Source organism: Sceloporus occidentalis, unplaced genomic scaffold (genome assembly GCF_023333645.1).
Source record: "Sceloporus occidentalis isolate IW3139 unplaced genomic scaffold, rSceOcc1.0.p SCAF_12, whole genome shotgun sequence".
Classification (NCBI taxonomy): domain Eukaryota; kingdom Metazoa; phylum Chordata; class Lepidosauria; order Squamata; family Phrynosomatidae; genus Sceloporus; species Sceloporus occidentalis.
In genome coordinates, this window is record NW_028316992.1 from 6611630 (window position 1) to 6632804 (window position 21175).

The following is a 21175-nucleotide window of genomic DNA, read 5'->3' on the forward strand; positions in this document are numbered from 1 at the left end:
ATTCCTATGCTTAAAAAAACCTGAAGACATACACACAAAAGGGGGGAAAAAGCCCAGTCTCAACAAATAAACTGTGATTGAAGCCCCAACAAGAAATGCTAGAGTTGAGGGGACCCTCAAGGACCATCCAGTCCAACCCCCTTCTGCTACATAGGAATACATGGGATCCTAGAGGACATGTAGTCTGACCCCTGTTCAACATCAGGATGGCACTGGAAGATTGGACAAACCAAGGGTTTTCTTGGCATAAAGAGGAGTTTTGTCATGGGCTGCCCCTGACGCTGAGACAGTGTGACCCTCACAGATGAGAAGGGGTGGGTGGTGTGTCAAATGGCAATGCTCTTCTGCCAAGCAGGAATCCTCAAAAAGGAGCGGAGTGGGGTGCAATGGCAGGAATTCTGCCATGGATAAAACCTAGCATTCAAAGGGATTGCCAGGGGTCATCCAATCCCCCCCTTCTACCATGAAGGAATACCTAGGAGTTGGAGTTGAAGCTGAGAGCCTGTGACTTGACCAAGGTCAGCCAGTGAATTTCTATGGTGAACTGGGAGGCTAGAGCGTAATCCCAGCTCAGCCATCTAACTCCACAGGATGACATTGGGTAAGTCACACTCTCTCATTCATGGATATTCTGCACTTTCCTTGCCAATTATTATTATTATTATTATTATTATTGCATGATCTTAGCATCACCATGGGAGAGGTGCAGAGAGAGAGAGTTGGTCATTCCCTGCCTCTGAGGCTGAGAGAGTGTGACCCTCACAAAAGAGAAGAAGGGGCAGGGTGGGGTGCAATGGCAGGAATTCTGCCATGATGGATAAAACCTAGCATTCGAAGGGATTCCAAGAGGTCATCCAACCACCACCCCTCTTCTACCATGAAGGAATACCTAGGAGTTGGAGTTGAAGCTGAGAGCATGTGACTTGTCCAAGGTCAGCCAGTGAATTTCTATGGTGAACTGGGAGGCTAGAGTCCTGATCCCAGCTCAGCCATGTAAATGCTTATGGTTCTGCCCTTTGGTTTTGTTTCATTTCAAGAAAGCCTCTTTAAATAATAAAGTTACAATTTATTTATTTATTCTATGATTGGTTTGCTTTTGGGCAAGGATGGTTAAGAATGTCCCTGAGGCTGAGACAATATGACTTACCCAGGGTCACCTCTGGATTTACGTGGCTGAGCTGGGATTAGCACTCTTCAGCCAAAAGGCTATCAGAGCAGCTTACAAATTGTTAGACATTTCTCTGCCCTCTCTCTCTCTGCACCTCTCCCATGGTGATGCTAAGGTCATGCAATAATAATAATAATAATAATTGGCAAGGAGAGTGCACATTCTCTCAGCCTCAGAGGCAGGGCATGACAAACCTCTCTTTCCAGCTCTCTCATGGTGATGCTAAGGCAAACCTACTTTTATTTTGCATTATATATATGGCAAGGAGAGTTCAAAATATCCAAGAATAAGAGAATGTGATGTATCCAAAAATGGGGTTGGTTGAGATGATCCAATGCTAAGATTTCACCCTTCTTCTCTTCTGTGAGAATTTGAATGGCAGAGCATGGCATAAAGGGCAGAAGGCCTCCCCTGTTGTTCTCTTTTGTTTTTCAAAGCAAAGCTGTAAGTGAGCAAAGTTGGGGGGGAATCACCCTAACAAAGGAAATAGCCTCTGGTAAAACCCAGGATGAATGGTAGCTTTTCTTACGCAAAATACCCAAATCCTTCCATCCAATTGTCAGCTGAAAATTTCTTCTCTTCTCTTCATTTGGAAATGATTAAAAATCAAAATTCTTACTCATGATCGAGAAGTGATCAGAATTTCTTCTCTATAAAATGCTTTCGAAATTTTCGAATTAGACATATTTCTACTAATTTTACTACTAATTTCTACTAATTTTCGAATTTTGGAGAATATTCTTTACATCCCTAATGGGAAGTTATAATCGAGATATGGTAGAGTAGAAATTCCTCATAGGCTACATCTGCATTGTAGAAATAATGCAGTTTGACACAGCTTTAACGGCTATGGAGTCATCCCATGTAACCCTGGGATTTGTAATTTGTTCTGGCATCAGAGTTCTTTGACAGAGAAGGCTGACTATCTCATGAAACTACAAATCCCAGAATTCCATAGCATTGAGCCATGGCAGTTAAAGTGGTATCAAATTGGATTATTTCTACAGTGCAGATTAACCCATAGACTCTTACAGAAAATTGTTTCCATAAGCTGTGTGATAAAAAAATGTCCACTGTTTAATATTAATATTTGTAGCATCACAGTCATACTTAAGTGCTTGTGCGCCACAGTTGAGAAACTACCACTATTCAGTCATTTTAACTCTATCACAAAGCTTGGCCCTCCATAAAGGCATTATGCTACATAGCAAAACACACTGTCATTCCTAACTTCTTTGTGTCCATTATTGTAGAAAAGGAACAACAAATTATAGTGCTCTAAATATTCAGTTCAACTGCCCAGATCTAGGACCTTTTTTATTGCTGAAAAGTACAGTGCTCCCTCCATTCTCACAGTCTTTGGATCCGCATCCCTCGCTTATGCATGAGGGACAAACGGAAGGAGAATAAATGGGGCACATGCTCGCAGCACACGCCCTCACACCTATATTCAAGCCAACGGGGTTTGAGCATAGGCAAAACTCGGTTTTCACGAGGGAGTCCGGAATGGATCCCCGATGAAAAAGGAGGGATGACTGCATTTATTTGTCCACTTAGATTGGGAGGCAGGTGGGGTGCATCTTTTGTCACGTCGCTATCTCTTCTGGCTTTCTGTGATTATTTTAGGTCCAGGAGTGGCCTTTTTTAACAACAAGAAATGAGCAGAAGTTGCTTCTTGTTCCCATCATTGTAACTGTTGAATTCATTCAATCTGCATAAAATTGCACGCCGATAAAGGAATAGCATGGATGAGGAAACAAGACTTTTTCTTTTTCTTGTGAAACGGGGCACATATGTATAAATCTCAGCGAGAACATCTTAAAAGAGGCAGAATCTATAAAGTATCACCCAGCCTCACCATATATTCCACATCTTTGTCCTCCACATGAAATCTAAATCTTTTTAAAAAACCAATGACTAACCCCCACCCCCACCCCCTCTAGTAGATCTGTGAAGGGGGAAATTTGTGAAATTTTTCATAGGACATGGACTGTTTTAGGCTGAGAGTAGAGATTTTTCCAAAACCAGAAATTACTTTGAGTTACTTCCTGATTGGAAAAGGTCTCCCCTGAACCTAAAATGCCCATCCCACCTGCCAAACATGGCAAAATTGCTTCCCACAGATTGTGCCCAAAAGCATGACAACCACAGCCTTTTCCTATCAAAAAGGCACCGACTGGTGACGTACCTATTCACCGCATGGCTCAAAGCGTAAAAAGTTGCTCGACTTTGGCGATACTGGGCCATGTTAAGGAGTTCCTGTAACCTCTTGTTAGATGGAGGAGACAGTAGTCCCAAGCTGTATGTGATGGCATCTGTTATAAGTGGATCAACGTTGCCAGTCCTCAGTATCTGGAGGATAGCTCCAAAGCATTCAGGGGTACCACACTGAGTCAGAGCCTGCATTGTGATGGAACTAAAGAGAAAACACACAGAGAACAACTTTGATTTGAAGGCATACTCATGGGGGCACTTCCCTTGTATCATCAATATGGAATCCACTTTACAAGCATTCCTTTATTTATTAATTTCTGCTCATGGTTATGATTTCTGATACTTCTCTTTTTAAAAAATCAAATCAACTTAGTTACAGTCAGCTCACTATTTGGATAATAGCACTGAAGATGCAAAAGAAAATTATAAAAAGTAGAAGTATACAGATTTGGAAATCACATTCAGTACTTCCTAAAATAACTTAACAAGAAATTATTGGCTGTGTCCTTCTGATAGAGTAGCATTTAGAAATTGTGCAAGTGTTCTGCATGAAAAAAACCCAATTCTAAATATCAAAACTAAATAATAATAATAATAATAATAATAAACAATGAGCTCTCGTTGGATAGGCCTAGGAACAATTCTGAGGGAGTCTAAGTTGTATGTGTCTTAATACCCTAATAAAAATTACAATTAAAAATGAACAGGAGATATACATTTAACTTTGAGGAGATAAAGGGGTAATCTATATTGTATTACAGATTCCTTGGAAATCTATTAACCAAGAGTTATGGACATGGGGAATAAAACCGAACCTTTTGCTCTTGTTGTTAGCATTTATATGTGAGCTGCCTTGGGTCCCTTTCTGAGAAAAAAGGCAGCATAGAAATAAAATAAAATAAAAATATTTATTTGTTTCTGGAAAGTTTATCAACCTTCTTTCCAGTTGCAATGTTCCAATATCCCAGTAAGATGGGACCCAAACAAGACTTTCTTTGATCATTGTGAGAATCCATGGAGATTCATTCTAATTAATAATCCACAAAAGAAAGTTCAAGCAGCTCTCTACAGCTTCAACACAGGCATAGGTGTACTGTAGTAGCTTAGAGCAGAGCTGGGAAAAGTTACTTTTTTTAGACTACAAACTCTAGAATCCCACAGCCAGAATAGGCAAGCTCTGGCTAAAAACAAATTAGCTTTGGCCAAGAGGCTGAGTAACAAATCCCTGATCTGAACATTTGAACTTAGTCCTGAACATGGAACATGGTCTGAATTTCAGTACTAATGGGAGTACATTTAGCAATAAATAGATAGTTTCCATCTTAGCAGATAGTAAATAGATGAGTTTATCTGATGGAGGTTAAAGAGTTTTTGATAAGGTAAAAAGAAATATTTCATTATTGCCTATGATCTATTCAAGGAAAACCCTTCTGTTTCATGCTGTTCCCTCTAATGCAAACTTGCATCGTATGACTTTCTGTTGCAACACCCCAGCTGCTGGTTTGTATGTTAAAGAGCTGATCATCCTGTGTGCAGTTTATTTGCTTTGGATTCATTTGCCAGTGGATTCTACCATATTTACACAACCCCTTATTGATACATTACCTGGAAGTTTCCATCAACTTTGGCACCAGGGGACCTAGAGTTTCATTGTGCAAGGCCCTCAGTCCTGTTACAAATCTGTAGAAGAGGCTGGCTCTTTTCTGGTTTTCCTGGGTGACTGACAGTTTCTGCAGTTCCTGGAGGACTTTCAGAACAGCATCACCATGCTTGGAGGACTTGGTCTCAACAACCTCCAAGGATAAACTTCTGTGTATTAGGCCACTGACTGTAAAGCAAAACATCTTCTTAGAATGATACATTTATACCTCTGGATGTTCCACCCCAACAAATCCATCTCTTCTGAAATATAATTGAAAGGCGTGTAGTCATTCTATTGTACCAAGGTGTACAATATGATACTGCCACCTTGGGGTATGGTTGGGGGCAGGAAGAGTTGTGGATGTAGGACCTTTATTTATTATTTATTTATGGTATTTATGCCCCGCCCTTCAGCCCTAAAGGCTCTCAGAGTGGCTTATAATTATTATTTTAGTTAGACGGTTCCCTGCCCTCAGGCTTACAATCTCTATGTTGTCTCCCTCCCTGCCCACTGCCACATCCCTACTAACCTCTTTGTTCCACCTTAACACACCTTAACTGGAATTCCAGTTTTATAGAGGGAGTCACTGAGGAAGTTTCTCTTTGGTTGCTAGGGTTGAAAATGCCAATATTATATTTCCCACTCTGAGGTTTGTCCAAGACAGGTTTGGACAAAGTACTTCCCATCAGGCCACACATAGACACCAGCACTTGTGATCACCCCTTCGTTTTGATTTTAGAGGGCCCTTGCACACTCTAGGTGGCACATTTCAACCATGTTTTTAATCCCTCTGGCCTGTTTTAGCCCCAGAGAAGCTTGCTCCCTGTCAAAACTGGAAATAATATATGAATTTTATGTTTCTAAGGACAAACTAAAAATCTGTAAACATGATCAAAAATACAAACCATCTTGCAGCAAGTAACCATTTTAATGGGGCATTTCTGCAAAATACACTTATCTGTCTAAAAATGTTTTTGTAGCAATGGTTTTGGTTTTGGTTTTTTTGAACAAAAAAATTCTTTAAAATACTAAAATAAAAAAATGATTTAAAATTAATCTAATCTCTTGTAATCTCACCCAATGGGGAGATAAATTTTGAAATTCATTGCTCAATAATGCATTAAATTCAATTCAGCAGTGAAGGTTTACATTCTGATTCCCAGTTAGAATGCTCCTTCCTTCATAGTGGATCCATGGTCTCATCTCCAGTGCATGTCTTATCAAATATTGAGTCCCTGCTAAGGGTTGTTCTAGATAGTCAACTAGGTACATACTCAATTATATAAGATGCCTTTATATAAGATGCCTAAATTCCTTTTTAAATATAGGAGCTATAAGAAATCTTCAAGCCTTACCATCCATATCTCTGTTGTTGATTCTCGGGGTGTCTTCAATTCTCAGAATCTGTTTCACTGTGGCCATCATGCCATACTTATTCCTAGTTAGAAAAAATCAAGCAAATATATTCAAACTGTAACTGTGTAGTGCTAATTTCAGCCATAGCTGTCACCCCCAATATTAGAAATGGCATAGATATGATAACATGCAACCTACTTGTATGAAGAAGGCAGGAACAAGTGTTTCTCAGTGCAGACTGCTGCAGAGACATGCCTTTTCTTTGGGTCAATTGTATATTGACAATGCTGCTTGCTACTTATCAGGGTGGATAATGGTGCATTCTGTAAACACAGTTGTGGCTGAGTTAATTTTACAGTCAGCAATAGTGAAACAAAATACACTGCAGCCCAGCCTTGGAAAGAAACTCAGACTGTGAAAATCTGTTCCTTTTTATTTCTCTTGCATTCAGATTGGTGTAAAAAAGAAGAAGCTTAAAGCGCTTTCCATCTCATATATAAAGAGAAACGCTTTTTTTTCAAATTCATAAAAAATGAGCTGAAATTATTCACCAAAAATTCGTAGGAACAGCTGTTCCCAGCATGCAGAGGACCATGCAGATGAACACTTCTGGGGGGGGGGGGGGGAAGGATAGCAACCTTAATTCAACACCAGAAACATGTTTGAAGAGGCAAAGGTTCTATCTGTTCTGTTATTAGCAATATCCTTTTTTCCTTTAAATTTCAAATTTTATTCAAAATTTGAAGATGTTATTAATTTGGGTATTCTTTTTGAATGAACCGAATCCAAATTCTCACTGAGTCTTTTTTTCTTCCTTCAACCCACATATTCACTTGCAGGCTGCTTCTTTTGCATATGGCTACCAGCTAAATTTGTAAATAAAAGTTAGTGATAACCATTTATTAAGTGAGTCTTCTGTACTAGCCTGTCTAATGGGGAGATAAATGTTTACCTTATCAGTTCCCCCCATTTCTCATTGGGCACACAAATGTGTCTAAATTCTTCTCATTGCTTGTCAGGCAGTAAAGGTTACTGGAACACAGTAGCACATTAACCCTTGGTAAAGTATTATTTATTGTTAACAAGTATTTTTTTTAGTAAAAAAAAAAAATCCAGAATATCAATCCAGAGATGCAATAGCAGTCAGATAATAGCTGGATTTTGTATTTTTTGGTACGGAGATTTTATCCCTTTTTTCACTACACCTAAAATTCTCTGCACAAGGTACAAATGTCACCTGATAAGTTTGAGGGGGACCTTTTTCCATTATCATCCTAAGAATGAAACAAGCTACAATATACCTTCTATCAGTGTTGCTTTTGTTTTAAAAGTATCACTCTTCAAAGACCTGAGGAGGAGTTATGTGTAACTTCAATGCTTGCATATCACATTGTGAGTCTTGTTTAATCATCATAATAAAGTTATTGTTTTACCATTCTGGAGAGAATACTTATCAGAGTATATTGAAAAGTCAGCAGTCAAGCTTTACCTTTAGTGATGAATCTACTGGGAAATGGAGGGCATTAGAATTACACAATACACACAGTATATTTCTCATGCAATGTTCTTATCTACTTACCAAGCCTTTAATTAGGGCAATGGGACTAACATAATCTCTGATGGGCATAAAGTTATCACAGGATTTCAGGTCTCTCCTGATTTCAATTTCTCCTGCAGTGATAGAACCACTCTTTCTGTTTTTGGCTTCAACTTCACTCTGACATTTTCCATACACAGTATCCTAAAAAGAGGAAAATATAAGTGACTGTTTGTGTCCTTAAAATCATTGGGCATCTTGATAAAAGGGTTCCCTGATGACCTTGAGCTTAGCTTTCTCACTGGGAACAAGCACTTTTACTTGATCACTCAAGTACTACTGGCCTTCACTACAACAATGAAGGAGGGGGGGAATGATGACTACACTGCTCACTGCTTACCATAGTTAATATCTGGGCATCCACTTCTGTCTCTGTTGGCACTATAAGAGCAGAGATGATGCCTCTTTTGATGTTGAGGATGTGTGTAGGTTCATCATCTTCAGGATACAGTTGGACTTCATTCCCATCCTTAAGACTGAATTTCAGCTCATATCTGCCCCAAACAAAGAAAGATGAGATTTACAGAAAGAAAAAAAATATGTATCTTAGATTTGATAGCTGTGAACTATAGCTCCCCACCATGTTCTTTCCCCTTAACTTTCAGGGAAGTTGAGGAAAGGCCACTTTGAGCACAAAGCAAATTATTTTTCCTTTCCAAAATTACATTTGGACTTCAATAATTACTGTGAGAAACATAGTATGTTTTTTCATTGTGAGAACCAAGGGAGAAATATTTCAACAATATACATAAAGCTATGAGCAAACTAAGCAGTTGTATGCATCACATAAAAGGATGATTTGTGTTGGCAAATTTTATATAGAAAAGTGAAATAAATGCACCTGCTCTGAATGTAGCATATACTCCATGGGTGTGGGCGGGGAAATCCATAAGAACACTAAGGAATTAACATTTAGAATATCTTTGGAAACCACTATTTAGTATCTTTTACCATTATTATCACTATCTGTAGGTGGCATGAATTATGAAGTCGTCCAACTAACAACAAAGATCTCGAGGAAAATTGAGTTTGGATTAGTTTTCCTTACTTGGACATGGCCATGGCAAAGTCATCTGAGCTCCGTGATTTCTTCAGTAAGGTTTCTCCCTCAGGATTTATCCCAGACACCTCTCGGAGGGTACAGTGGCTTGTCTTTAGGTTGAAATTGCATAGCTGAGGGACTTCCAACTCAACCTGAAACAAATAGACAAATGTTAATTGACACATCAGTGTCCAGTCCTTGGATTTCTTACTATAAATGAAATTAAATCTGAAGCTGAGTCAGGGGGACATATTAACCATTGGTTAAAACATAATATTCTCAGTCTCATAACCCTGTTGTTGTTGTTATTGCTGCTGTCATTGTTATTATATTTATTTATACCCCACTCTTTCCTCAAAAACAAAGATGGCTCACCAGTCTCAGCACACAAACATTAAAAATATAATTGATTTCTCAATTAAAGTAAAACCACTTAAAAACATAACTATATAAAAAAAGCAAATTACAGCACATTATGCAAAGCCTTTCCCATTGAACAATCCATCTTTGAAGGTCTTCAAAACAGAGACCAGAAGATACTGAAGTTCACCAAAAGATTTTTCTTGAGTCCTATATGGGAGAAACAGGCATCTCTTCTTTTTCATTTTAGAGTAATCATTAGGGGACTGTCTAATGTGTATTAGCTGGGCCTTGGGAAGCATGGCTCAGACAAATGGAGCCCATGACAAATTAATTAGCAAATAAACCAGAATCTTGCAATTCTGAAAGCGTGGGCTGGACATTCCACTTACACATTACCCCCCAAAAGTATATGCAACACCCCAAAGTAGAAAATACTGCACTATACTGGGGAAGGTTATGATCAGATACTGTGCACCTGTTTAGTCTGTTATATAGGGGACAATTGCTGATGGGCAACTCCAAGGCTCCTGCTCATTCTCCCTAAGGTGTTTTTTTTTTTTTATCTTTGAACTGGATTTGGACTGGACCAACTAAAGGTTTGTTTTCTATAGAATAGAACAGATGGTATTCTTACACATATGAGAGAGAAAGGATGCTAAAGCTAGTCTGGGGACAGACACAGAGAAGGAAATAAGTTGCCACTGGTAAATGATGTGAAACACAGCTTGGCCAGGGAACTAAATGATGTAAAGAAATTTACATGCTAAATAAAGATTTAATAGAGATTCACAAGTGTTTTCTAGCTTGTCCACAAAAGATACAGCAGGGTCCACAACTTTAAAGTGGAAATACTTTTACTGTTTATTTGTTAATCAAAAGCCTACCAGACCCTAGAACTAACTGAAGTCATCTAGTGGTGGATAATACCTTCCACATTGGTAGCAGGGTAAATCTACTTATAGTTTCAGCCTGAATTTTAAAGCAACTTGCCAAGGTTCTGAATCCTATCCCCGAAATAGCTTTAGTATCTTGGTCAGTTCTTTAAAATGTATATTAAAACCTGGCTATGAAAGCCAGCAGCCCCACTTGTGCAGGGGGATTCATCAACTGCAAGGCAGTCAACTATCTAAAATAGTATGCGCATATATATATATATATATATATATATATATATATATATATATGGCACTTCTTCCCATACTTCTCAAGGATGCAGATGAACCAGACTCAGATTTTAACTCCCTATTCACTAAAGTATTATTTGCATATATTTTACAACAATGATGTAGCTATAGAACAGAGACAAACGAAATATGGTAGTATAATAAGGAATTGTCCATGTGCCTTTGTTCAGGTAGTCACTTGATATTCAATATGGCTTCGTTCCTTCCCTTTTCTTACCTTGCAGACAATTTTGGAGCCAGTGCGTGTATCTGCTGTTCCTGTCACCCCACTTGTGGTTTCTGCTTCATAGTGATAGACATATTTTCTGAGATGCTTAAACCTGGCTGTGTCTCCTACAAGATATAAACAAGGAAATATATTTGAATGTACACAGAATGTATCTCCTATAAGATATAAACAAGAAAATATCTTTGAATGTTAATTTTTTAAAACATAATTTTGTTTGAGTTTTAGACACTGTAATATTAGAGGGAAACCTTGTGTACTATAGTTATTTATAAATTCAAAGATATTTTTATTTGGGACGGGCAGCTATTTCCCTTGCATGAATTCCCTTGAATGTGAAAATAATGTATCACCCAGAATCATGACTGAATGCAGAGTTTTACCGTAATTATTTTTATTCATAAAAAAAAAATCATGTCCCATCCTATATCCAAAGGCCTTTGTTGTTGTTCTGACCCTTCAAGTTGTTTCTGGCCTGTGGCAATTCTAAGGCAAACCTATCATGGGGTTTCTGGGGCTGAGAGTGTGTGACTCACCCAAGGCCACCCAGTGGGTTCTCATGGGTGAGCGGGCAATAGAACCCTGATCTTTAGGGTTGTAGTTCAATGCTCAAACCACTACACCACACTGATTCTCTCAAAGATCTTAGGGCAGTATATAATAACAATCACTTATAACTATTTAAAAGGATTTAAACTTTCAAACAATAAACATGATTTACAGTTTAAAACATATTAAACAACAGAATGAGTCAAAATAAGTTCAAACAGTTCAAAATGGGTAAACCCATTAGACTTTAAAGGTTTTAATATAAAGCCATTTTTAAATTTGAAACTGAAATGAAGTCAACATCAACAACAAGCAACTCTCCAAAGGGAGATGATTCCACAAGTAGAGTACCACAACACAGAAAACTCTTCCCTACATCCTCACATTTGTGTTGGCTCCATTGGTGGGACCCAGAGGGATGCCCACAAGTAGATCTCTGTTTTTGGGGCAGGTGGTCTGAGGCAGACTTTGCCTATTAGTATGTGTACATATATTTTTAATGGACTTGATAAGTCTCTACATGTAAATATCTAGTTGGTAGTCGTCTTAACACTCAAGGCAGACAGAAATCTGAACAAGAAAATGATGATCCCCCCCCCCCCCTTCTAGATTGTGTCTCTTTCAAAATTATGTTTGTTTGCAGGATATTTCATGCTACCAATCATATCCCTCCAGACTATGTTAGCTTGCAGGTCCCAGCACTTCTGTGTGGGCTAGGAGTGCTCAGATTTGCAGTCCATATGATTTGCACCCTGAATTAGTTCAATACTAACCCTAGAGTTCTAACCCAGATACTAGGTAATGGCATAATAATATATTTAAATGTATGATAGTCTTGATGATCTTTGAACTTATTCAGCCCTATATGTTTTGCACCTCCCAGAAAAACTGAAAGGAAGTCTAGATTAAGCATGATCAGATTAAGCATGACCAGAAATATATGAATTACCGAAATTGCAGTGTTGAAATTCAACTATTCTAAACTACATCATGCTTGTAATCCCACAAACTTTTTTCCAGGGTCCATTTACACTACATAATTATAGTGCTAATTCAACTGCCATGGCTACAGCCCACACAATCATGGGGTTTGTAGTTTGGTGAGGCACTAGAGGAGTTCTCTAGCTGAGAATTCTACAAACCCCTTCCTAAATCCCAGAATTTTGTAGTAGGGAACCATGAAAGTTGGAGTGAAATAACAGCACTATGTTTTTGTAGTATGAATGGCTCCCTGATCTTTGCCATCAGTGCCAAAAGCAAAAGAAGACTGGAATAAATGTCAAAGAATTTTTAAAGAAAAGAATTATAAGAGTACCAATTGGAATGTCATTCTTTGCAGACTGTTTATTTACATGCATATTAGACCTAAACCACCCCTCTTTGTGCATTATCAATACAACTACAACCATAAACTGTAAAGTAAATCCAGAGTAAAATAGTGAAATTAAAACATCACTTGAATTGCATATTTCATAGAAAAAGGAAAATCACACCGAGAGTAATATTTAATGTTAAATGTGGGAGATTATCAGAAGGTGGTTGTGGTGGTGGGGAGAGCCAAGAGTAAAAGGCATACTTCCAGCAAAGTCATGCAATCGTGCTGAAGATTTCAGACACATCGTGCTTATCCAAGACATGAAGATCCACGAATGCTCAAGCAACAAACCATTCGCAGGGAAGTCCCAGGAATAGTTTGTTGCTGGAGCATTCCTGGATCTTCATGGGTTAAGTCCTGGATAAGCGTGATGTCTGTAAATCTTCAGCACAATCACACAACTTTGCTGGGAATATGCCTTTTTTCTTCCTTGACTTTCCCCCGACTGATAATCTCCATAGTGATTAAAAGGATAGAGAATTAACTTGCATTTGATTGTGATTTCCTTTACTGCATTTTTTGTTGTGAGGGTTAAGATTTTTAATTTGCATGTCGCAGTTTACTTCACTTTTTAAATATGATGTTTCTGTCTCTGTTATATCTATAGATTTCTTATTCTATTCCCTAGAGTGGTGGCCCATCTATACAAGATATTCAGAGAAGAATCCTAATACACTCATCCCTCCATATTTGTGGATTTGATATTTGCAGATTTGATTATTCACGGATTCGATTAATATGTTCTCTCTGGGAATATCTAGGTCCTCCAGTGCAACTCTATGGTCAACTTTAACTAAAAGTTGCACCGAAAGACCTAGAGATTCCTAGAGAGACCATTCCACTAGGCCTTTGTAGCTCCTCCAGTGCAGTTCTATAGTCAGTGTCTGCTGGACATTGACCACAGAGTTGTGCTGGAGGACCTAGAGATGCCTAGAGAGGTGTCCACTCAGGTCAAAACATGGTGTTTTTGTTGTTTGTGGTTTTTCCATTTTCACGGGGGGCTTGTGCCCCTAACCCTAGCCAATATAGAGGGACAAGTGTAATTGCTCCCTAATGCCAAGGTAGCAACCCAAACAAGGCTTAGTTACAGCTAAGAACTTCATTTAACACAAACATATCTATAGCCAGAGAGTGCAGAAACAAAGCTGGTATTCCATTTTTGTCTTAATGTCATGGGGTCTGCAAGCTGTCAAACACAACCCCACTGTCCTCAACATAGTGAATGGAATGTTTTTTTAACAGGGAGACCTCTTGCTGTTTTACAATTTAATATGCCGGAGTTTTATGAACATTAACAATCTGCTAGCTAGTTTTCAAATTGTGTCCTTGTATTTTGGTTGTACATAAATTTGACTTTGTAGTAAAAAAAATAATCATATTTTATAAAGCAAAGTACCCATAGCAGTAGTAGCCTATTTTACTGTTCTTGGTCTAAAGCCAATGTTATACTAACACACAGCTGTTACTGTGATAAAACACCTCCCTCCCTGTCCCAGCCTTCCATATGATCAAACTGTGGCTCTGAAGGTTTTCCCAGATCTCTGAAGCAAATTTTGAGGACTGTATGTTGATGCAGTGGTTTGAGTGTTGGACTACAACTCTGAAGAGAAGGGATTCAAATCCTTCTTTAGCCATGAAACTCATTGGGTGACCTTGGGCAAATCACACTCTCTCAGCCTCATAGGATGTCAATGTTAAATCCTCTCTGAAGAAATTTGCCAAGAAAACCCCATGATAAGGTCACCTTAGGGTCGCCATAAGTCGGAAAAGACTTGAAGCCACACAACAAAAACAACAACAAATGGTGGCTACACTACAGTACAACAAAATTATCCTTACTGGACATTGGTCCTTGATTTCTTGATTTTTTTTTTTTTTGACCTCACAACAACTCTTTCATCTATATTATAGATGAAGCAGGAAGACAGCAACAAGGGAATCTGTTGTCTTCTGGATGATGTACATCAATTCCCATCAGCCCCATTCAGCATGGCCTACAGTGCAGGATGCTGGGAGCTGTTCTTTACCAACTTCTGCAGGGCCAGTTTTCACCTCTCTAGATGTAGAGGCTAATATGTTGGACCAGATTTGTTAGATCCAGATACCACTCAACTATGAAAATCACTGGCTCATCTTGGACCAGTGAACATTTCTGCCTAATCTACCCCACAGTGTTGCTGTAATGATAAAATTAGGAGAGAAACAAAGGGGTAGTCCTCAGAAAAGGCATAGGGTACATATTAAAATACATTTCATGGGGTAACCATTTTTCTTTGTTATGCTCATGAAATAATACATAGATGGGAAATAAATAGTGAATACATGCTGGAATGCACCAAACAATTGCAGCCCTATCCTGCAGCTCCTGGGTGTACTCCTTCCCATACATATCAAATGTTAGATTTTCTCTTCACATTTTATGTGATTTGTTCATGGCCAATCTCAACTTCTGGTAAGATGTGAGTTGGTCCTGAGTGAGGATTTGAACTTGGATCCTATCAGTGGCGGCTGGTGGCTTCCACATCAATGGGTGATAAATCTGTTTCAGATCAATCTGAAGGAGTTATCAAAAGTGATAACCCTATTTTGGTGATGGGCTTTAGCATCCTGGCATAGAGGGCTCCACTCACTTCTGGATCCACTCACAGCCATATATTACAACAATCACACAAGCACACAGGGTTTTTTATTTGCTCATTGCCTCGGGAGCCCTTATGGTCTGGAAGGAGATACAGAAATGCTTAAATAAATAAAATAAGTTACTAAGGGCCCCACATCGGAGATGGTTGATCTTTAAGCTTCTTAGTCCATATCTAAACCTACATGAACCAAACCCATTTACTAGCATTAGTTTAAGCCAAATTGGTGCTTAAACATATCCAGTCAATAGAGGTCCATAGGATCTGTGTGAATCTTATCGGATAATGTTTGTTTCCAGAAGATGACAACACATGATTCTTTGTACATGTAAACAACAATGCAGCTTTTCCTATATTCATCAGTCCATTACTTTTCCCACAACTGTTATCTACCAAATTTATTCCTCTGACTGATTAAATCTGGATTTCACACTTGAGTGGTTACAAAGACAAATATGCACGAAATATAAGATAAAACTGAGGATGTCAGCAAAATGGTAAGGGCTTCGAGCTGGGTTTTTTTAAAAAGCGACATAGTCAGGTTTGTCTGCAGATGGTGCTAAAGCTCTGTATTCAGGGCAATATTGTTTATCAGGGGACAGAGAGCAAAACACCAACTCACTGGATACTTTGACCCTCCTTATGAACATTCCTGATTGCTCAGGTGGATACATGAACATCATGTATCCAGCTGAGCAATCAGGAACAAACAAACCATTTTGCAAAGATTGCTCAAAAACACTTCCTAATCCTTTTCTCTGCCATGTTAATAGGTCATCACACCTGTATTTTATTTTCAAGGCAATTCTGTATTTACATATATTAATGATTTCCAGAGGAGACCCAAACCATTCCAGACTCTTGCAGCAAAACCAGCGATTAATCCTGTGGCACTTTAAAGGTGTGTGTGTGTCAGAAAGTTAGGGAGAAGGGGGAGAGTGTGCAAAGGGACGTATTACTGCAAATACTGGTTTGCTTGGTAGTAAGGAAGAGAGGTAGGGAGAGATTCTGACTTTTTGTATGCATAGGCTGCATCCACACTGCAGAGATAATCCAGTTTGATACCATAGCTCTCTGGCAGCAGAGATGATTAAATGCCTCATAGAACTACAAATCCCAGAATTCCATAGCATTGAGCCATGACAGTTAAAATGATGTCAAACTGGATTATTTCTGCAGTGTGAATGCAACCATAGAAGTCAAAGCTGACAATTAAATTAATGACTTTAAAGTACTGGATTGGCCGTTTAATGCTTTTTTGAAGTTTTGGACCACACAATAGCAATAGCAAGTACATTTTTATACTGCTTATCAGTGCACTTAAGCATTCCCTAATAATAATAATAATAATAATAATAATGTATTAGCTATTTTGTTTTAGCTTGTATTATAGATCACTTTGAGTTGCATTTTGGGAGAAAGGTAGGATAGCAAATGAATAAATAAATAAGATAAAAATTGTAAGAAAATCAGAGTTCTGACTGCTTTTGCAATCATTTAAAAAATTGGTCCGATACTGACAGCATTCGCATGAGAGTGTCAACAACAAATGAGTTTCATACATGAGTCATCCAGACCCATGCTTTATGTAAAAGCTACTCACTATTTTTTCTGATCCTCAATGGCAAAGGGTGCCTGGGTGTATGAAGGCACCCCATTTCAAAAATATCACCCATTGTGAGATTTTTTTCACATTTGGGGACTTAAAATGAAAAATAAATTTGTGTAAAAGACACTGTTGAGTGGGATATTTTTTGTTGTTATTCTAAACCAACATTTTAATGCAGAACATGGCAAGTTCTGCCCCTCAGATTTTTTTTAAACAGATATACTTTTCAATTACAAAAATAATCCTTTCCAGAGGGAAGCAACTTTGAAAATGTAGAACATTAAAAAGTAACACAAGACAATGAACCAGAATACCAGAACACCAACGTGTATACCAGAACCAGAATCATTCTACTTAACAACCATGTATGAAGCTTCAGTTCATCTTGTAGTTCATAAACATAAAACATTTTTGCTTGAGTTAGAATTCCAGAATATATCCCATCATTTTTCATCATATCTTAGAAGAAGGGATCTGGAGTTCATACAGATACATATACAGGGTTGTTTTCCCCCCACTCAGCAGCCTGGGGGAAATGAACTCCATAGCACACACCAGCTTCACAATGCATTTAGGATACCAAGTAGCTTGGTGATTAAAAATCCTGCTTGAGAATCAGTGCTGACCCTCTTCATGGTGATCATCCAGTTCTTCATTGTTAAATCCAAATGCATACATATACTCATAGACAATAGGCCTTTGGGAGATAAAACAGCTTTGTTGTTGTGTGCCTTCAAGTCACTTCTGACTTATGGCGACCCTAAGACAACTCTATCAAGGGGTTTCCTTGGCAAGATTGGTTCAGAGGAGGTTTGCCTTCCCCTGAGGCATGTGACTTGCCCAAGTGGGTTTCATGGCTGAGCAGGGAATGACCACGTTGGCTCTCTAAGGAAATCAAATGATAAATACAAAATTTGTTGTCTCCTGCCATTAAAAAACAAAAACAAAACAAGGTTCTTCAACCTTGAAATACTGATGGGGGGAGGAATGATCATTTGGTCTAATATCACTAGTTTCCAGCCAATTAACCCCTTACAAAGGTAACTTCTTTTTCAACACAATCTCTCCAGGTTTGATCACAAGCAAAATGCAATGGGTGTGCTTCCACAGTGGATTGATTATACAGTGATGGGCATCTGTAAGGACACATTGAAATCTGGCACCATGAAGTCATTGACAAGATGGTTTAAGGAATTGTTATGAGTGAAAAAGAAAACACATGGAAAGACTTACTTGAACAAAGTGGATTTGTATTTTCAGCACCATCATCTTCTGTAAAATAAAATTGAAATGGAATTAGTTTCACATTTTCTAGCATGTCTATAAACAAATGCTATTTAGAAAGAATTAGAGAACATATTTAGAAACAACATCACCATAAACATGGTTATGGCAATACTATGTTTTGGACTTAAGACAGATTTTGAGAATGCACCACAGTAACATATGGGCATTTACAGCTTCTTTTTTTATACTGCCAGATGACAGAGAAGAATGATCATATGTGATAGATGTCTTCCCAAACTGGGCTACACTGGAATAACAAGAAAATACTCCCAGAGGGTAAATTGTGCATAATCAAACATCCAATAAATAAGCCTTTTGATGTAGTTGTACAGTTACAATTTATTTTCTATGCTAGCTAAATAAACAGTAGCCCTTTTGTTAATGCACAGTTTATTAGACTTTAGAATCCTACTGCAACGACCCATTTGAGTGGGAATGTTAGTTTACATAATTTGTGTGTTGAGATAAGGCTGCTTTGGACTCTGTTTTTTGGGTTTTTTTAACAACTGGAGAATCTCTTGTGCTTGTGAATGATAACACTTAACACAGAGAGGCACAGACAAACAAGAAGAGCAACTTCATACATGACTGGTAAATGAATTTATTACAGAGAATCTTAGCCAATATCTGTACTCCTTCAAAGGCACAGCATTCTGCTTCAGGCTAGTTAAAACCATTGCCTATAAAGGATGAGAGGGTTGCTAAAATATTTGTCTTTGGGGGAATGTTGCTCTAATAAGTAGTTGTATGTAATTCACCATATGCTTCTCTGATTAAATTATTAAAGGTATCTATTTGTGCAGTACTATATAAATAACATATATATACATGCATATGTATATGTATTTATACAGTCAGTCCACGCTATACACGGGGTTCCTTTATGCAGCTTTCAGCTTACACTGAAGCCATTGTACAATTAAATGAATGGCCGTGCCACATGCATGCACCCTATTGTTTTCAATGGGGCGCGAGCATACGTGGTTTTCCCCTTATGCGGGGGGAGGGCCCGGAATGGATCCCCCACATAAGGGGAGAGCTGACTGTATATAGGAACTGCACAAGGCCATTTGATTTGTAATTGGATTAGTGCTAGGAGTTGTGCATTGGAAGCAGCTTATGTCAATTAACCATCATCAAGTATAAAAGGACACTGAAGTCAGAAGCAACTAAACTAAACCTATTTTGTTCCAAACAATACACTTGCATCCCGATACTAACAAAATAATCCTTACATTTATGCTCAGAAGTAAACAGCACTAAATATTTTGGGTAAATTCTCATAGTATGAAAATCCTCCTTGGGTAGGTCACACTCTCTCAACCTTGGAGAAAGGCAAAGACAAACCCCCTCTGAACAAATCTTGCCAAGCAACTCTGTAATAGGTTTGCTTTATGGTCAACATAAGTCACAAATGACTGAAAGGCACACAACAATCAATATGGGGAGTTAGAGTATTCTGAACCCCAATAAAATTTGCTTGAAATCACTGACTTAAACTGAACTGACTCTGATTCTACAAATTTCATGCACCTTTTACTATGCTTTGACTGTGGTGGGATTCAACTCTGTAATTGGCACCATTTTTTTTTTAATTTATTTTTTTTTGCCCAGTACTGACTCTGGAATTAAACTCATTGGCCTGTTACAGACAGCCAAAATAAAGCTGCTTCGAGTCACAGTGGAGGTATGGTGTTTCAATGATGCATGCATCCTAAGAGTCCAGAAGTCGCACCAAAGCCACGCTTCAGCCCTAAGGACTGGAGCGTGGCTTTGGTGTGGCTTCTGGACCCTTAGGACGCATGCATCATTGAAACACCATACCTCCACTGTGACTCGAAGCAGCTTTATTTTGGCTGTCTGTAACAGGCCATTGACTGCAAAAGGCTGTAAGTGTCCACAAGACAGGATAGCTTCATGCTATAAGAAATGTTCTAGTCAATACATACAGTGAAGTCTTAGGTTTTAAAATGTTTTATGGACCTATCATTCAAAAGAAAATGCATACCACAAATAGCAATTGAAACTCCAAGGTTTGAAAAAATATACACAACAAGAAGTGTGTGTGTGCTCTTCAACAAACAACTCATCAAACACTATCTGAAAAACTGCTATCTCGCAGCTGATCAAACCTCATCACAGCTGACCACTTAAGTCCTTTAACCTCAGTCTTCCAATTCAAGATGCAGCTACCCTCCAGGTAGACAAAGGACACAGAGAGGATGTGAAGCACATGATTAAGCACACAGAGGATGTGAAATAGATTAACCATGAAGTGGTGCAGTGTATGTGTGTGTATGAGCTGAGTAGATCCATTCTCGACTGAATAGGTAACACAGATCCTCATGGCAACCACTACCACCATTGTCACCCATTGAAACACTTCTATTAGCCATACTCTTCCCTCTATAACTGATTTAGATTGAACAATGTAATATACTATACTAGAGACTTTACTCATGTAATGAGGGGTGGGATTCCTATGGACCTTCTCCCTGCATCCCAAAGCATGCACCAAGGTGAGTCGCAACTTACGTGTCCAGGCACCACTACTCAGCAGCAGGAGCAGCCAAAGCTGCGAGGGGCCCATGTTGAGCAAAGGGACCCTTTGCCTGCTCTGCCCTCTCCTCCTTTCCTCATCCAATGTCAAAGAGAGACTGAGTGTTCTTACTTGGACGTGCCTTTAAATAGTCCCTGAGAAAGCAGCTGAGCCAAACGGTTTAGAAAGTTCAGAGCAAATTACAAAAAGTCCAAAGGTTAGAGTCCTCTAGGATCCTCCTCACTGCAATAGCCACAGAATTCTTGCCGGGGCTAGTTCAAGTGGCAGAGGAGTGAGGACGGCATGAAGAGGCAAAACATTCCTCTGAGATTTGTGCTTCTTTTTGATATTCAAGATTTGATGTCACAGCCTTTCACATATATGC

The 21175-nt window shown here is 38.6% G+C and overlaps 1 protein-coding gene across 1 annotated transcript in view; it reads right to left on the reverse strand.

Annotated features, from left to right (window-relative positions):
* APOB (apolipoprotein B) overlaps positions 1-20876 on the reverse strand; it is a 54324-nt gene extending 33448 nt beyond the window's left edge. The window contains 10 exon segments of the mRNA XM_089477639.1: positions 3357-3584; positions 4988-5210; positions 6380-6462; positions 6579-6703; positions 7960-8121; positions 8318-8471; positions 9026-9171; positions 10784-10899; positions 18198-18236; positions 20787-20876. Of these exon segments, the coding sequence (XP_089333765.1) occupies positions 3357-3584; positions 4988-5210; positions 6380-6462; positions 6579-6703; positions 7960-8121; positions 8318-8471; positions 9026-9171; positions 10784-10899; positions 18198-18236; positions 20787-20841 (1331 nt within the window). The 5' untranslated portion in view covers positions 20842-20876.
* Positions 20877-21175: the final 299 nt, after the last annotated feature.